The sequence below is a fragment of the Aspergillus lentulus genome (assembly GCF_001445615.1).
Source record: "Aspergillus lentulus DNA, contig: Alt04, strain: IFM 54703, whole genome shotgun sequence".
NCBI lineage: Eukaryota > Fungi > Ascomycota > Eurotiomycetes > Eurotiales > Aspergillaceae > Aspergillus > Aspergillus lentulus.
In genome coordinates this window covers 3,756,217-3,772,603 of record NW_028322122.1, presented here as the reverse complement: position 1 = coordinate 3,772,603, position 16,387 = coordinate 3,756,217, and the positions used below count along the sequence as shown (strand labels likewise).

The window sequence follows — 16,387 nt, the reverse complement described above, 5'->3', positions numbered from 1 at the left end:
ATATGCATAGCCCATATGTCTTCCGTAGTATGATAAAAGACAACAATATAACTATGACTCATCAATTTTAGACTAACTGGATGTGTAAATGGTGATTTATACCTGGTAGTTATAACTAAAGGCTTAGTATGGGCGTCAACCATAACTTGCTGGCCGTCTGAGGGTTGATCTTTCCTATTCCTCCATTTAAAACGAGTTATTACTTTTTGAAATAATCGAAAGCAGGTGATCAACCACTAGGTGCTCACATCAGGGATAATGTCGTTTGTTACTCAATAAGACTTTTCATGCCGCCGCCTTAGACAGCCATTTCAGAGATCAATTGGCGGCCGTTACTCCTTAATTCTATTCCTGCCTATCCCATCCACTACGTTAGTCCACCTCTCATCGGAAATGAATCTCTTATTAATCAAATCATCCATTAGCACAATCAATACATGACTCATGAGTCAGTCAATAACCAGAAGGATGCATCATTCCGTGACCAAAGGAGCAAAGGAGCCTTCTATATCAGTTAACACCAGGATCTTAGATCTCTATGTTCTCCAACCTTACTCCATAGCTATTGCATGGATTCTACTCATAATCCTTGCTCAGAATTACATCAGGGAGGATATTGATCATCTTATCACAACTAACCAAGCATAGATAAGAATTCGAAGCCTCATGACCAATGAATTCATTATAGATGGCTGTCCTCCGTAGCTGACCTGGGACAGTGTGGGAGTCGACTATGATTCCAACAAGCTAAAGCCTGCGATACAAAAACTCTTCAGGGTTTCCTTATCTGAGCTTGACTCTGATTTGAAAGAAAATTGGAAAGGAAAATAAATATACAAAATGAAAGTGGCAAATGCTGAATTAAAGAATCAAGATTACTTCCTCACACTGGAGTAATACATACCACCCACATACCTTATAGAATCGTGCAACTGATTTATTAGAGACTCCGACGCGCCTTGTCCAAGAGAATCCTGAAAAAGGAGCCACAGGGCGAAAAAGGCCAATACCTGTTCCCTGGATATAAATTTTGAGCATAGTACTAGTGTAATTCCCATGCTATGTACATATCAGAGTTAAACATCATCATCGAATCAGGCAGTAGTAGATGCTCTGATGTCCCTATGTTGGGGTAGATATTAAAACACAGCATTGATGGCAAATGTATGCACAAAAGGAAAAGCCAAAAAATAATTACAGCTAGTCTTGTATATTCTGAAGGGGTTACAGCCAATAATTTAATTAGAAGAGCTTAAGGAAAAAAGGAGACCCCCCAACCCAGCCCTAACTGACTACCTATTTACGGAGCCCAGGGGTGTACCTACTTCCTCGCACACAAACACTTTACAATCTTTTGCACCAAAGCGTCCTGATCCCTAAATCGCTGTGGGAAACTTGGCCAAGTCGCTCGCCTTCAACAGACGCCTCGACCTGAAGCCTCACCCGGTGCCTCCCCCTTGGACACCTTGCCCGTCCCGCCGCCAACACCCGCAATCCAACCCAGGATCGCAAACGGGGCAGAGGTCGGATCCTCAATGATGTCTTGCCACCGTTAGTGCCCCATTGCCCGCTTCGCCGATGAGAAGCGCAATGCGAGCGACTGCTGCGCTGCCGATGAGCGGGCCGAGGGCCTCGCCGACAAAGGGAATAACCATGAAGACGATGCTGAGGATCTTGAAGATGAGGTCCTTCTTTGTTTCTTCCTTAACCTTTTCGCCAATGTCTTTGATGTCCCTCATGCTGCTGATGGCTTCGGCGAGTTGCAGGACGGGCATGGAGTAGGCGACTACTGCGTCGGTGGCCGAGCCATCTTTTGGCCAGTCGCTGAGGAAGTCAAAGTCGGGAAGCTGGCCGCCGTCACAACATTTGTCGGCGTCACCGGATTCGTCGCACTGGCAGGCATATAGAAGCTCATTGTAGTTGAGAGATGCGTGAACAAGGACGCAGCCTCCGTCCTATCAGTTGCATGAACCGACAAAATCGTCGAAGTAGTAGTCACAGTCGACGTGCAAATCAAAGCCGTGACAGCGGCATAGTACATCTGAAATTCAGTAGTATAATTTTATGGAACGCTATTCAATAGGTTGGTAATATAGGAAATAATATGGACGAAGGGACTGAGGGTAATATATGTAACGCACGGTTGCGGCACGATATGCCGGCTTGCTGGACAGCAAAGAGGGATCGAGGAGATATTTCAAATACGACCTCCATCATGGCGAAAATTGCCAAAAAGCTAAGCCTACTAAGCTTTTTTAGTAGTGGCTTTTTTCCAATGCTTGACTGATATGGGCCTTGACACCTGAGGAGTGACTCAGAGATCCCCTTGTACCCACGTGACGTCAGCACCAGTCCCATTGTTATCATCACGCTCCTCCATCATCGCGATTCTGGAGATCTGAATGTTAGCTAGAAGTCAACATGTCCATGAGCAAGGCCTCTCATCTCTGTTTTGCCATCTCTCTCGTACCTGGGACCATATAGCGGGTTGGACCGCATCATTCCGCGTATTCGAGGTCATTCCGGGAATCCCCCGAACGCATGATGTCTTCATGTCTACAAGCAGACCAATCCTGGGGACCGACTTTGCCGACGCTTTGTCATGGAGGGTTTGACTTCACCCTCTACTTTGAACAAATCTGGTTTTCAACCGTACCATCAGTCTTGTTTTTGGTTTGCAGCGGTCCTCGGCTCTGGCAGCTCTGCCAAGCTCCAGTGGTGAGCCGTGAATCGAGGAGCCAACTGATCAGACTGGTAACGCAGCATTTCCCAGCATTTATAGCAGAGTAAGGCTGACTCTCCTTTTCCTTGACTCTATTAGGGCTCTATCAGCTTCCTGACTGTTCTCCAGTTGACACTGCTTCCTCTGTGGTCTTTGAGGACGTCCCTGCAAACGTCTGCTTCCATTCCAGCTGCGGTCTTCTCGTTGGTTGCTGCGCTTGTGCTTGCTCTTCTCTCCTATTATGAACACCAGCGATCTGTACGGCCGTCCACGTTGCTTAGTATTTATCTTTCCTTCTCAGTCCTGTTTGATGCCGTCCAAGCTCGATCATTATGGCTTCGCAACACCAATGCCCCGATCGCGGCTACATTCACTGCAGCATTGGCGGTTAAATTGATCATCACAGTCCTTGAAGGACGAGAGAAACAAGCAAGTTCACAGGTACCAGGCGTCAAGTTGTCTCCAGAAACCACCAGCAGCATATATAATCGCACAGTTTTCTGGTGGTTGAACCGTTTGTTTCTCGCTGGTTACAAGGGTACCCTGTGCTTGAACGACTTGTATCCGCTTGAATCGGATATGGCCTCAGAAAAGCTAGGCGCCACCATAGAGAATGTCTGGATGAAAAGTAAGGAAGCAAATTGAGTGCTACAGCAGCATACTAATATTGACAAGCCAAACAAACCAGGCCGTATGCTCTCCTTTGGACAACTGCAGTCGCACTGAAATGGCCCCTGCTCTCCCCAGTGGCTCCTCGTATTGCGCTTATTGGCTTCAAATACTGCCAACCACTGTTGCTGGCGAGCGTGGTCAATTATGTGCAGCTCCCAGATACAGACCGTGACAGAAATGCCGGCTATGGTCTGATCGGAGCGACAGCCATCGTGTACGTTGGGATTGCAGTAAGTCTGAAATCTAGTACGAGAGCCGAAATGGTGCTGACCATCTCATTATATGAGTACTGGACTTTACAATCTCAAAGTATACCGGTCCACCGTCATGATACGCGGCTCGCTTGTGAGCATAATCTACCGCAAAACCTTGAGACTACATCTAGATGAAGCCAAATCTGCCGCCGCGTTAACTCTAGCTAGTTCGGATGTGGATCGGATTGGCCTGACAGTTGAAAGTGGCCATGAGATTTGGGCCAGTAGTATTGAAACCATATTAGCCCTCGTGCTGCTGCAACGACAATTAGGCTGGGCCAGTATTGCTCCTGTATTGCTCGCTTTGCGTATGTCTGAAGGCCACGCAGTCTCCCAATATTGCCTACTGACTAGCTCAATTCAGTGGCTACCGCCGCAAATACGCGAATCGCAAAGTATGTTCCACGGCGCCAACGGGAATGGGGCGCTGCGATCCAGAAGCGGGTAACCCTCACATCATCAGTCCTCAGGAATATGAAAAGCGTCAAGATGATGGGCCTGCAGGAGACCATTGCTCGGACGATCCAAAGGGCCAGGGTGTATGAGTTGGATCTGTCAAAGCGCTACCGGAGTTTCTTTGCCTACATGGCCATTATCTGTTGGTTTTCCTTTTGCGATCAAGGGCATTTGAACTAATCCTGTAACTCTAGCAACCATACCTTTACAATTCTCTGCACCGTTAGCTTTTGTCATCTATATATATGGTGTCGAATCACACCATGGGCATGACTCTGTCGCAGCACAGATATTCGCCTCACTCTCACTAACCCAGCTGCTCGCTACTCCATTGCAAAAAGTCTTATCTTCCATTCCGTCATTTGCGGGGTCCCTTGGTTCCTTCACACGTATCGAGGCTTACCTCCGGCTTGATGATCGTGGTGATGGCAGAGATACCAGCTTTGCAGGTATCCGAGAACCCTCGAAGGAGCCAATTGTACACGGAAACCCGCTTGAATTGGGAAACTTGGGAGCACCAGGGACAAGCACGACTACGGGCAAACATGCAATTTCCGTGCGAGAGGCGGATATTTCCTATTCCGCGGACTCGCATCCAATCCTCCACAAACACAAATTTGAGATTCGGAAAGGTCTCTTGAACGTAGTCGTCGGCCCTGTGGGCTGTGGAAAGACCACGCTGCTAAATGCCCTCCTCGGCGAGATTACGATCTCCAGTGGCAACGTGCTGGTAGATGATTCTCCAATTGCCTATTGCCAGCAAACTCCCTGGCTCCTAAATGCCTCCGTCAAAGAGAACATCCTGAATCAATCTCCGTACGACGAGACCTGGTATAAGACGGTGATTTGGTCCTGCGGACTGAAGGAAGACATTGAACAACTGCCTGATGGAGATGATACCATTGTTGGAAGCCGGGGAGCAAGTCTAAGCGGTGGACAGAAACAGCGACTGGCGCTCGCCCGGGCAGTCTACGCCCGAGCACCATTAGTCGTCCTGGACGATACCTTGAGTGCTCTCGATGCGCGAACTGAGAAACTGGTTTTTGATCGTCTGTTGTCCAAAACAGGGCTCTTCCAGCGGCTTGGAGCGACGGTCATCCTGGTGACTCACTCGGTGCAGCATCTTCGATCAGCGGATAATATCATTGTATTGGATGCGAAAGGACGTGTCGCGCAACATGGCTCATTCAGAGAGCTTAGTGGTCGAGAGGGACCAGTGCGACGCCTGTTAGCTGGGTGTCCTCCTGACAAGAGCAGTGCGGAAAATAACGCCCCGGAACCAACTTCTGGTTCAGTTTCTTCAAGCCGAGCTCGGAGGGAAGCAAATGTGTCATTGCCACATGCTGCTGCTGTTGAAAGGAAGGCTATATCTGATTCCGGTGTTTTGATCTATTACTTGAAGTCCATCGGATGGTATCGGGCCTCGATATTTCTCCTTACAAGCCTGGCATATGTGCTCTGCATCAGCTTCACCCAGATATGGGTCCAGTGGTGGACGGAATCTAAGAATTCCAACGATGGTTCCTTCTTAGGGGTCTACTTTGCTCTGGCGGTTGGTGCCATTGCGAACTATAGTTCGTCCATCTGGTGCATGATGATCTCTATTGTGCCCATTTCGGCAGCGAAACTGCACTGGGAGCTCCTTGACTCTGTTCTTCATGCGCCCATGTCATTCTTCTCGTCTGTAGACTCGGGGATCACCCTCAACCGGTTCAGTCAGGACATGTCGCTGATCAACAGTCGCCTACCTGTGTCTACAATGCAGGCAACGCCGCTGTCTTTCCAAGCGCTAGCACAGATCGTCCTTATAGCCGTTGGGTCTACCTACCTGGCCATTGCGATTCCCTTCTGCCTCGGCACGACCTGGGCTCTACAACGATTCTACCTCCGCACGTCGAGACAGCTTCGCTTACTCGACTTGGAACTGAAATCGCCCTTGTTCTCAAGCATTTCCGAGACCCTCGAAGGTCTCCCGACTATTCGCGCCTTCGGCTGGGAGGAGAAATTCGAACGACGTAATCAGGATCGGTTGGACGCCTCGCAGCGGCCAGTCTACCTCCTCTACTGCATCCAGCGCTGGCTGAATTTTGTCCTGGATCTCATAGTGGCAGCACTGGCTATCCTGCTAGTCAGCCTGGCAACTCAGTTGCAGAGCAGCACGAGCGGGGGCCGTCTAGGTGTTGCGATGCTCAACATCCTCGGCTTCAGCCAGAGTTTGTCCCAGTTCATCTTCTTCTACACGGACTTGGAGACGTCGTTACAAGCGGTTTCCCGGGTGAAGGAGTTTGTGGAAACGACCGCCTCGGAAGAAGCGAGCCGCTGGTCTCTGACTGCGCCACCAGAAGACTGGCCTGCTCGCGGCGCGGTGGAGTTTCGTGATATCACGGCTTCATATGCTACTGGCACGGACAATGCTGTGCTCAAGGGTGTCTCCCTAGCCATCCAGCCTGGACAAAAAGTCGGAATATGTGGCCGGACAGGCAGCGGCAAGTCTTCCTTGCTTTCTGCCTTGTTCCGCATGATTGAACTCCAGAGTGGCAGCATTACCATTGACGGAATCGACCTCAGCAGCATATCCCGGCAGGAGGTGCGTTCACGGTTAATTGCAATCCCACAGGATCCCTTCTTGCTCCCCGGGACAGCCCGTTTCAATGCGTCGCCCGACGAAACAGTCGCAGACAACCAAGTCATCAAAGCCCTTGACAAAGTCGGGCTGTGGGAGCTCGTCCAGATGCGCGGTGGCCTTGACACCGATATTGATATTCTGGCTCTGTCGCATGGCCAGCAGCAGCTCTTTTGCCTTGCGAGGGCAATGCTGAGGCCCGGCAATATTCTCGTACTGGACGAGGCGACTAGTAATGTTGACTGGTGAACCGATGAGGTTATGCAACGGGTTATTCGGGATGAGTTTGCGAATAAGACGATTATCACTGCTGCGCATCGCTTGAGAACTATTCTGGATAGTGATTTGGTGGTAGTCCTCGGCGAGGGACGTATTCTTGAGGCAGGTCATCCGGGGCAACTGCTGACGAGTCGAAGCCAATTTTGGGAATTGTGTAGTGCTCAAGGCATCACCATTGATAGCATCTGATGTATGGAGCTATTGGGATGATACAATCCATCTGACTGATACATTATCTCAACCGCCGCTTTATACAAAGAATTTTTCTGTACCAAGTACAAAACGATGACTTAGAAAGTTTATGCCACAATTCCAAGACGTCTCTTAGTCATATGCAGGAATGATCTCTGCTAGGGCGATAAGAATGGCGGCATCTTCTTGTGAATTTATCGATCCTCGCCAATACACCACGAGCGACCGTCTACAGCGCAGAGCAGGGAGTAGGTATAAATAGTGTCCCTGCCTGTTCCGATCATTATACGTTCAATGAAGCGCGGAACATAAGTCCGAAGCATATGACCGGAATATGGCGACGGTAGAAGTCCATGAATTCAAGGAATGCGAGAACGGATCTTTTTAAAAATACTATAGGAGGAGCATTCCACGCAGGCAAGGTATGATCTGCGACATGGAATCGTTTCATCAAATCAATAGATCTCAGGAAACAAGTGCAAATCCGGAAGCATGACGCATTGGGGTTGTGGGCCGGTCGGATATGTCTCGGGGGAGGCAGACATGTAAAACATGTAATCGGCGCATCATCACCCAAGAGCCCCCATATGCAAGACAACAGCACAGTTATCATATCTCTCACGCCAGTTTAACAACATCAGATAAAGTGTAACTCCTCGACTTCCACTTTTCAAAAACATACTCCCATAATGAACGACTCGCATTAGTTGTCAACGGGGATTGTACGGGATTAACCGGGAAACTCAATCAGCATTCCGCTCATCCGGATATCTGACTCGGCTTCAGTGTTTGCGCATGCAATCTGACAATGAATTTGCGATAGTACAGTAATTCTACAAGGATGACAGTGTACATGTCTTGGAGTCCGCTTGTATGTCTACTGTCAGAAAGGCCGAGCTATCTGAGCTATCCCAGGCCTTCCAGAGATCGGCCTATTGGCGTCGTCTCAATGATTCATTTTCTGCGCGATTGCACAAACCAGCAAGTATCCATAGGTTCATGACGAGGCTGGATCTCCATGTACCAACACAGCACGCAGCTCAGTCGGCATCAGCAGTCAGTGTTGTCGATCATTGAGCGTGTATGCTCGTGCGTGTCTGTGGTTGCCTCGGGTATCGTCATTGCAACCTTTGTCAGCTCTACGGAGTTTCGCAAACCGATCAATCGCTTGATCTTCTATGCCTCGTGGGGCAATCTGTTGTCAAATGTTGCGACCCTCATTGCCGAGTCCAGTCTGCAAGGTCATCCCCGAGGCGCGCTGTGCCAGTTCCAGGGATTCATGATACAGTGGTCAGTTAATGCTCGTGATATGGCAGGATTCATTCACTGATACTGGTCTGTAAGGTTCATGCCAGCCGACTCCCTGTGGGCACTCGCCATGGCTTACAATGTGTACCTGGCGTTCTTCAAGCATTACGATACCAGGCGTCTAGGGATGCTCGAGTGGAAGTATGTGCTTTTCTGTTATGGAGTGCCGTTTATTCCTGCATTTGTGTATCTCTTTCTCAACTCCGAGTCGAGGGGCAGGGTGTACGGAGATTCCGTGGTAAGTCCCGTTGCAGTAGTGCTTGAGTGTCCGATATTTATCATGATCAGTTATGGTGTTGGGTCTCGTTGCGGTGGGATTTTCTCCAGATCGCCGTCTTCTACGGACCAGTCTGGTTCATTGTCTTGCTCATCCTCACCATCTACGTCCGTGTTGGCGTGACCATCTGGCGACAACGACGCGAAATGAGAAAGATCGCCAGGCCGGCCTTCGAACATGCCACTGCCACCACCGTTTTGGGAGACGTTGATCTCCATGGAACAGCCCAACCAGTGCCACTTGATAGCTTTCAGCGGCACTCAAACAGAGAGCGGAGTCCTGCTTCCACTTCTGCTTCATCCCAACGAATCATTTCTCCCGAGGCCTGGTGTACTCAGAATCATGCCGGTCCCCGAAATGCCCCTCCTAGTACTGCAGTCTCTCTTTCCTCCCATATCTCTCCTGCAACTTCGACTACACTCAGCCACCGCAACTACGACCTAGGCCAGTCCGGCGCGAACACTAGCCCGGCGTCGGAAGCGTACTACAAATATGCCGTTCTCTTCTTTGCGGCGTTGATTATCACTTGGGTACGTGTTTACCTCTCGTTCTCTACATCTATTGACAGGATCTAGGTCCCTTCCTCCGCCAACCGGGTTTATGCGCTTGCCGCCTCGAATCACTATGTCTTCGGCTTGAGCTGCGCATCGAGCTTTGCTCTTCCTCTGCAGGGATTCTGGAATAGCCTCATCTACATTACTGTGTCTTGGCAGGCCATTGTGACCTGGTTTCGACATGTTGGTGCTCGGGCGCGGCGCACTTCGAATGCCACGCTTCGACCTCTGAAGTATCCCTTGCGTCGTTTGAGTCGGGGTTGACTATGACTTGCAAACCGCGGATCATTGTTGATTTGAGAAGACTGGAACTCAACAATGAGACTATGCTTGTAGTCACATTGTTCTGTATGTCGGGCATGGTCGCAAGATGCGAATTGACCGACGGATCACTGTTCCACATACCAAATACAGAAATATAGTTACGGCACAGGTAGTTATAGGCGTAAGGTACGTAGTTGTTAAAGCCAGCCTCTTATATTAGTAGTTAAGAAGATTACGTGTACTATACCACGGACCTGACCTGACGGTACTCGATCAGCTCCATCAATCCACACTTGACCCCAATTCCGTCTCCTATTCGCCGGGATCTTTTCGCAACCATGAGCTTACGGCGTACTTCCCTGCATCATCCCCAATAGTTGATCCAGTAATCTTGCAAGTAGATTCAGGGCGTCTTACGTGTGTCTTATTCTCTGGTGCTCGGCTTCCAGTCTGCCAGCGCTAAACAAGGCTAGCCATACCGCATGGTCTAATCAGAGCCCACAATCACCAATCGGGGGCATTGGGGAGCATAAACCGCTAAGCAAGAGTCCACTATTTGGGGGTTGACAGTTTCCCCTTGTAAACGGCCCCTTTCCTCTAGGCTCTGGCAGATATGGCGGAGTTCGATGGTACGTCCAGATCCCTCCGGAGGTCCTCACGCTGGCCAATTAAAGATAGAGTTTGCATATTGGTACAGGCGAGTTATATTGTCCACGTCCAGGGATCACCGGTCACCAGTTATGGGCCGATATGCGCAGACCCAGCCTTCTTCAGGAAGAAATCCAGACGATGCCTGCCGAACATCTGCACGATAAGGGTGCAGGATGGCGGGGTATCCAGCAGCATCTGTAGAATGACGTGGAGTCAGTCATGCTCAGTGCATATATCTACGAAACGTACATATAGAAACGGGGAAGAGGATTCCCTGTCTGTCAAACTGGTTTTCTATAAGCTTGAGACATCGTAGATCCTCCTTCCACCCGGCCTGCTAAGCCTGTCACCCGCTTGGCCTGCAATCGATGTCACCAGCAGAAGCTTCGCTGTAAACGGGAAGCATCCTTAACTTACTATAGATGTATAGAAATTAGGTTTAATTGTCTATTTCTTCCCTCTCTACGAAGCAGTACATTTCTTTATAAAATCCATCATGGCCTGCCTGCCTGCCGCTTTGATCGGTATCTCCGTGTGCATGGCCCCAGAGACATCCAATCTCTGCAGTCTCAGTCCAAGTCTCTTGCCCTCTTGCTCCAGCTCCGCAGCCGCATATGGCGGGATGACCTCGTCCTTCTCAGCGGAAAGCAGCAAAATCGGCGGAACCGCATGCTCATGCTCTCTCAGACCACGATCTTGATCCCGCCACCGCGCCATCCGCTGCATGGCTACGGCACTGCTCCAATTGTTCCAGAGAAACGGCCACAGGTACCGATACGGTAGCCACTTTTGCGGATACAGACTGATCAGCATGTCCTTGGTGCTGGACATCGGTGCTTCCAGTATCATTCCGGCGATAGGAACTGCCTGGGTTGAATGCCGAGCCAGGTACGTCGCCGCCGCAGAGCTCGCAATCGCCGTACCCAGACTATGACCCCAGAGCACTATCCGTACATCGCTGTCGGGTGCGCTATACGTCTCCGCTACCCACTGCAAAAAAGCGACCGCGTCGAGCTCGATTCCTATCTGGCTCGCCCGACCAGAGGACTTCCAGTACCCACGATACGACAGGGCGACGACGACGTAGTCCACGTCCCCGCTTGGCGAGTGGATAGCCCGCAAGAACTGCGACAATAGCGGCAGACGCATGGGAGTCGAGCCGCCGTTTCCTTGGAAGTAGCAGATCACCACTAGCTTCTTCCGTGCGGGCTCATGCGGCTGGGCCTGGGCAGACGGCTTCTGGGTCACGCTGCGAGCGGGAGCTGGCATCCGCCCTTCGCATACAGCCAGCTTGGTTCCATCCGAACTTCGAATGCGCTTTTCTTCCCAGCGGACGGGCTTGCATTCGCCTGCGTAGTCGGATATCTGCTCCGAGCGGGCGAACGGCGGGAGCCATGAGATATACAGGAGCTTGTCTTGCATGACCACGATCCAGAAGCATTTCCATGTCCATAGACCCAGTAGCAGACTGACAAAAATTACAGGCGGGATCATGACAGGTGGAATGGCGGATGTGAACAGGCCACGCCTCTGTAATGGGGTTACATGCTGTGGTCTTTTGCGTGATGTGCTGCGGACGGAGTAAAGTGACGGAGGTCCCAGAGGATAGTACGAGGGCCAGACTGGTCTGATGGGACTAATCCCCGGCAGGCTGCGCTGAACGCGCCTAAGAGCCCATTTTGCTAGCATCAATTGTAGCTTCCACCATTTGGAAATGAGGAGGCAATACGGACGCGTGGGTTGACGATGATGATGAAAAGTCATATGATTGATGAGTCATTGCTTACGCATCCGCAGATGTTAAAGCCTTAAAGATAAGGCATGAAGACGGAGATTCCATTGATGCATCCTGATACCATACTAAACATGCTTTGGTCAAGAATTCAAGAAAAGCCTCAAAGAGTCGGGTGCATCAGGGAGGATTCGCGAGACGTTTCCTTTGCTTGAGAGTCTTGTATGAAAACCACGACCCCGCAGCCGTTGCGATGAAGCCGAGAATACCAACGACAATACCGACAATCTCTCCCACCTTTAGTTGGCTTCCACTGCCTTGACCAGTCTTGTCTTCTTCTCCAGTACCCGAGGAAGTAGTCGGTATTGTTGACGTCGACGTTTGGGTTACCGATGGCACCGACTGCTTCGTAGACTCGGTCGTCCGATCCGATCCCTTCTCACTTGTGGACGTCGCGGTACTTGCCTGAGATGTCGAGACTATAGCATCCACAACGGTCAATCTCGTCTTCACAGTAGTCCAAGGACTGCTGGCCGCAGACGTCGACCCCCAGACGCCAGCACCGTCTGCACGACAGTCACCGTTACGGTCGAAGGGGCGATCGGCGTACCTGATGAAGTCGTCCTGGTCGTCTGCGCGGTAGACGTCGCCCTCGTGTACCCATTACTCGTACAATAATCGTCGTATATCCCGACCGCACTGGAAACGTCGATGGCATTCGCGCCGCAGTTGTCACTCACGCATTTCCGGAGGAACGAGTCGGCGGTCTGCTGCAGATCCGAGCGACAGATACATTCATTCAGGATGGGATCGACTTCGCAGCCGATACGTTCTGCGAGGAAATCGGCGCCGCCTTGCGTGGAGGAGCCCCAGTAGAAGCAGCTCTTTGCGCAGGGTCGTTGTGATGCGTAGGCTGTGGATTCGGTGAGGGTAGCTGTTGTTCCGTCTGCCGCGTTGATGAAAAGGGAGCAGCAGAGGAGAATGAGGAGGCTAGCCTTGGGAGTATTGTGGGGGCCTTTTGCAGACATCATCACGAATTGACTGGCGCCGGTGGCCGTTGGAAGAAGCCACTGGACCTGAAGACCTGTCCCGTTTCAGTGAGTCGCCGCTCATAATAAATACTGCGCGGCTGATCCCGTAGCCTCGCGTGGTCTGCTACATAATTTAAGATACCCCTGGTCAGGATATGGCGTTCACACTGGTTGGCTAGCCTTGTCCGCCAAGGTGCTGATATCAGGGCCTGAGCGGAGCAAGGCTGTCTCTGATATGTCGAAAATACCCAGTATTTCACTGCGTGCCAGCCTCGAGTCTTGGCTGCTCGTGTCCTCCCTTGGCCAAGAGCCGTGATGATACGTAGGGTGACGAATCCGACTAGCCTGATAGAGGGGACCTTTGCTTTTTGCTAGTTAGACATGGCCAACAGCCTCGTTGGAGTTGATGTTAACTTTAGCTGGAGCTGACCCAATTCGCCGGATGAGGCCAAGTCTTCATCCGATAGACTTCAATATCATGATGAACAGCGTCGAAATGAGGTTAACCATTATTAATGTGATAAATCATACCCCGATAGATTGTATGGGGATCCCCTCGATCGTCGGCAGTCGGGGTCGGGATGGGGGCGGGGAAATCTCCGCATCTCCATCAACGTCTGGGGCTTAAGTATTGAGGAATTTCCGGAAAGGATACGAAACTCTCTATTTCAATTGCAATCATGCCAAAATGACAAGCAATCGACCACCACCCCACAAACGAGGTATCGTCTCCTACGGCTCCTACAAGACAGGAGGATGGAAGCTCAAAGACATCACTCTCCGTCCCCTGAAAGAAAAAGAACTTCTAGTTGAGATCGTCGCATCGGGAATATGCCAGACAGACCTGCATTTCGCAGGCACAGAGAGCGGAGTCGGTGTGCACTATCCCCGGATCATGGGTCATGAAGGTATACCATCTCCCATAGAACAAGCGCGCCAGCTAAGTGAACATTGTTACAGGTGCCGGATACGTCCGAGAAGTTGGCTCCGGGGTGCAGGTCGCCCAAGTCGGCGACCCAGTCATCCTCTCCTTCTCCGCGTGCAGGGCTTGCGAGCCATGCGAGACCGGCCACCCGGCACACTGTGTCAACTTCAACCCGATAAACTTCGAGGTGGAGCCTGATAACCTTGTGTTTAGCGAGGAAGCATCCACCGCGACGGAACCGAGCATCTACGGACGATTCTTTGGCCAATCGAGTTTCGCGAGTTACTCGATCGTCCGCGAAGATTCGATGGTCAATGTTGGCGGGGTGGTTGACACCAAGGCTGAGCTGCAGTTGCTGTCGCCTCTGGGGTGTGGAATCCAGATCGGGAGCGGGGCGATTTTGAATGCGGCAAAGGCGACCCCGAAGGACCGGGTGGCGGTCTTGGGGCTCGGAGGTGTTGGATTAAGCGCCATTATGGGCGCGAAGATTGCAGGCTGTGCGCAGATCATCGGTGTTGAGCGACATGCTTCCCGCCTGGAGCTGGCGAAGGAACTAGGCGCAACGCATGTCGTGCAGGTTGATACGACGGCGGATCCGCAGAGTATATCGGATGCTGTTTTGGCGGCGACGAACAACCTGGGGGTGAACATCGTGCTGGACACGACTGGGGTCCCCGCGCTGATTGCCCAGGGTGTCAGAATGGCTTCCTTCAAAGGAAAGATTCTGCAGGTTGGCACCGCGCCAGAGACGGGGACGTTGACCATTCCGATTCATGAGTTCATGGTAGCAGGGAAGCAGTATATCGGTGTGTTGGAGGGAGATGTAGACCCAAAGGGGTATGTGCCTAAGATGGTCAAATGGGTACGAGACGGAAGCCTGCCTCTGCAGAAGATTGTCAAATTCTACAAGGCAGAGGACTTTGAGCGGGCGATCCGTGATATGCAGTCCGGGGAGACGATCAAACCAGTCATTGTGTGGTAGCAATCTTATACGGGGTGATCATCTCTCTAGATAAACAATAAAATAGCTACCATACGAGAAGACTAGAAAGCTCCTCAAGGAGCTCGGGTCAAGACCTGATCTAGGCTTTTGTTGTAGATTAATAGATCTCGGCACTTGAACTCGGCATGTACAGTACTGGATCCTCGGCCCTGGCGGACACTTGAATGAATTCATAAGACTCCCTAATGACTTGGCTTTTTGCTCGATAAGTCATTCCCCGCAGACGGAAGCATTCCGGCGAACCAAGCATTCTTGGTAATCTAACCATACCAGCAGTTTGGTCTGTTTGAAAATGTGCGGAATAGTCCTCAATACTGACGTCAGCCAGCATATCATGTCATCCCGACGAAGTATAAGACACGGGGAGTGCAACCAAGATATCGATACCAAGGGATCTCATCTATTTCATCCAAAAGTTCTGGAAAGCAGATCGACTCATGCCATCAACACCGCCCATTACCTCCCGCCCCGTGGTAGCCATCGCAGGCGCCACAGGGCACCTAGGCAAACACGTTACCTCCGCCTTCCTCTCTCCCCCCTTCCACGCCTACTTCTCAGAGATAGTCCTCTTATCCAGACATGACAACCCACCCGTCCCTCCAACCTCAGAAGCTTCTGGCGCAACGGTGACAGTCCGCAAATACGATGAGGACAACCTCCCTGCCGCCCTGGAGGGCGTCAACGTGCTCGTCAACACAATCGGCGCATCTGGCCATGAGTTCAAAGAGAAGCTGCTCCGTGCGTTACCCTCCACAGGGATCCAGGTCTACTTTCCCTCCGAGTTCGGGGTGGACCATTACGTTCATGACTTCCCGCATGGAGAATGGGATCAGAAGAAGAGGCATTTCGAACTTGCGGGGCGGCTCATCCCGCAGGTGAAGGTGTGCAGAGTGTTCTGTGGGTTGTTTCTGGAGGATAGTATTGGACCGTGGTTTGGGTTTGATACCGGCCGGGGAAGGTATGAGAGTGTGGGGAGTGCGAAATCGCTGGTGTCGTTTACTGGGTTGGAGGATGTGGGGAGGACAGTGGCATCTTTGGCGGCAATGCCGTTGATGAGTATTCCGGGGGTGGTGCATATTGGTGGTGATACGCGGTCGATCGAGGAGATTGCGAAGGTCATGGAGGGTGCAGGGGCGGGACCGATTGATATCACGGAGGTTGATCTGGCGAAGTACAAGGAGGAAACGACGGAGAAGGTCTCAAATGATCCAGCCAGATATCTGCGTTTCCTGATGGGGGAGAATAAAATCAATCATACCGCGTCTGGGCTGGGGAGTGATAATGATTTGGTCAATCTGCAAGAGAAGACCTGGAAGTGGAAGACTATGGAGGACCTGGCCAAGTTAACCAATGGAAGGCCATGGAAGGATGTTCAGTGGCCACTTGAATAGTCATATTGGATGATTCGGTTTGCAGTTTCGTCAGTCAGAGCACCATGTTCAAT

The 16,387-nt window shown here is 51.1% G+C and overlaps 7 protein-coding genes across 7 annotated transcripts; 4 read left to right on the top strand and 3 right to left on the bottom strand.

Moving 5' to 3' along the window:
* Positions 1–1,532: 1,532 nt before the first annotated feature.
* ALT_2505 (uncharacterized protein) lies at positions 1,533–2,041 on the bottom strand (the record flags this gene model as incomplete). Its single annotated transcript, XM_033562127.2, has 2 exons — positions 1,533–1,955; positions 2,000–2,041. 2 exons carry the CDS (start codon positions 2,039–2,041, stop codon positions 1,533–1,535), a joined length of 465 nt encoding a protein of 154 aa, XP_033418018.2.
* Positions 2,042–2,602: 561 nt separating this feature from the next.
* Positions 2,603–6,976, top strand: ALT_2504 (uncharacterized protein; the record flags this gene model as incomplete). Its single annotated transcript, XM_089599356.1, has 7 exons — positions 2,603–2,718; positions 2,774–2,786; positions 2,852–3,350; positions 3,398–3,608; positions 3,682–3,956; positions 4,013–4,246; positions 4,299–6,976. 7 exons carry the CDS (start codon positions 2,603–2,605, stop codon positions 6,974–6,976), a joined length of 4,026 nt encoding a protein of 1,341 aa, XP_089456502.1.
* Positions 6,977–8,216: 1,240 nt separating this feature from the next.
* Positions 8,217–9,601, top strand: gprL (G protein coupled receptor family protein; the record flags this gene model as incomplete). Its single annotated transcript, XM_033562125.2, has 4 exons — positions 8,217–8,488; positions 8,543–8,744; positions 8,795–9,313; positions 9,359–9,601. The coding sequence occupies 4 exons, from the start codon at positions 8,217–8,219 to the stop codon at positions 9,599–9,601; spliced, it is 1,236 nt and encodes a 411-aa protein (XP_033418016.2).
* Positions 9,602–10,714: 1,113 nt separating this feature from the next.
* On the bottom strand, positions 10,715–11,746 carry ALT_2502 (protein bem46; the record flags this gene model as incomplete). Its single annotated transcript, XM_033562124.1, has 1 exon — positions 10,715–11,746. One exon carries the CDS (start codon positions 11,744–11,746, stop codon positions 10,715–10,717), a length of 1,032 nt encoding a protein of 343 aa, XP_033418015.1.
* A 418-nt stretch (positions 11,747–12,164) lies between these two features.
* ALT_2501 (uncharacterized protein) lies at positions 12,165–13,015 on the bottom strand (the record flags this gene model as incomplete). Its single annotated transcript, XM_033562123.1, has 2 exons — positions 12,165–12,550; positions 12,595–13,015. 2 exons carry the CDS (start codon positions 13,013–13,015, stop codon positions 12,165–12,167), a joined length of 807 nt encoding a protein of 268 aa, XP_033418014.1.
* Positions 13,016–13,703: 688 nt separating this feature from the next.
* Positions 13,704–14,922, top strand: ALT_2500 (NAD(P)-dependent alcohol dehydrogenase; the record flags this gene model as incomplete). Its single annotated transcript, XM_033562122.2, has 2 exons — positions 13,704–13,923; positions 13,976–14,922. 2 exons carry the CDS (start codon positions 13,704–13,706, stop codon positions 14,920–14,922), a joined length of 1,167 nt encoding a protein of 388 aa, XP_033418013.2.
* Positions 14,923–15,380: 458 nt separating this feature from the next.
* On the top strand, positions 15,381–16,334 carry ALT_2499 (isoflavone reductase family protein; the record flags this gene model as incomplete). The annotated part of the gene is made up of 1 exon (XM_033562121.1): positions 15,381–16,334. The coding sequence occupies one exon, from the start codon at positions 15,381–15,383 to the stop codon at positions 16,332–16,334; it is 954 nt and encodes a 317-aa protein (XP_033418012.1).
* Between the last annotated feature and the right edge of the window lie 53 nt (positions 16,335–16,387).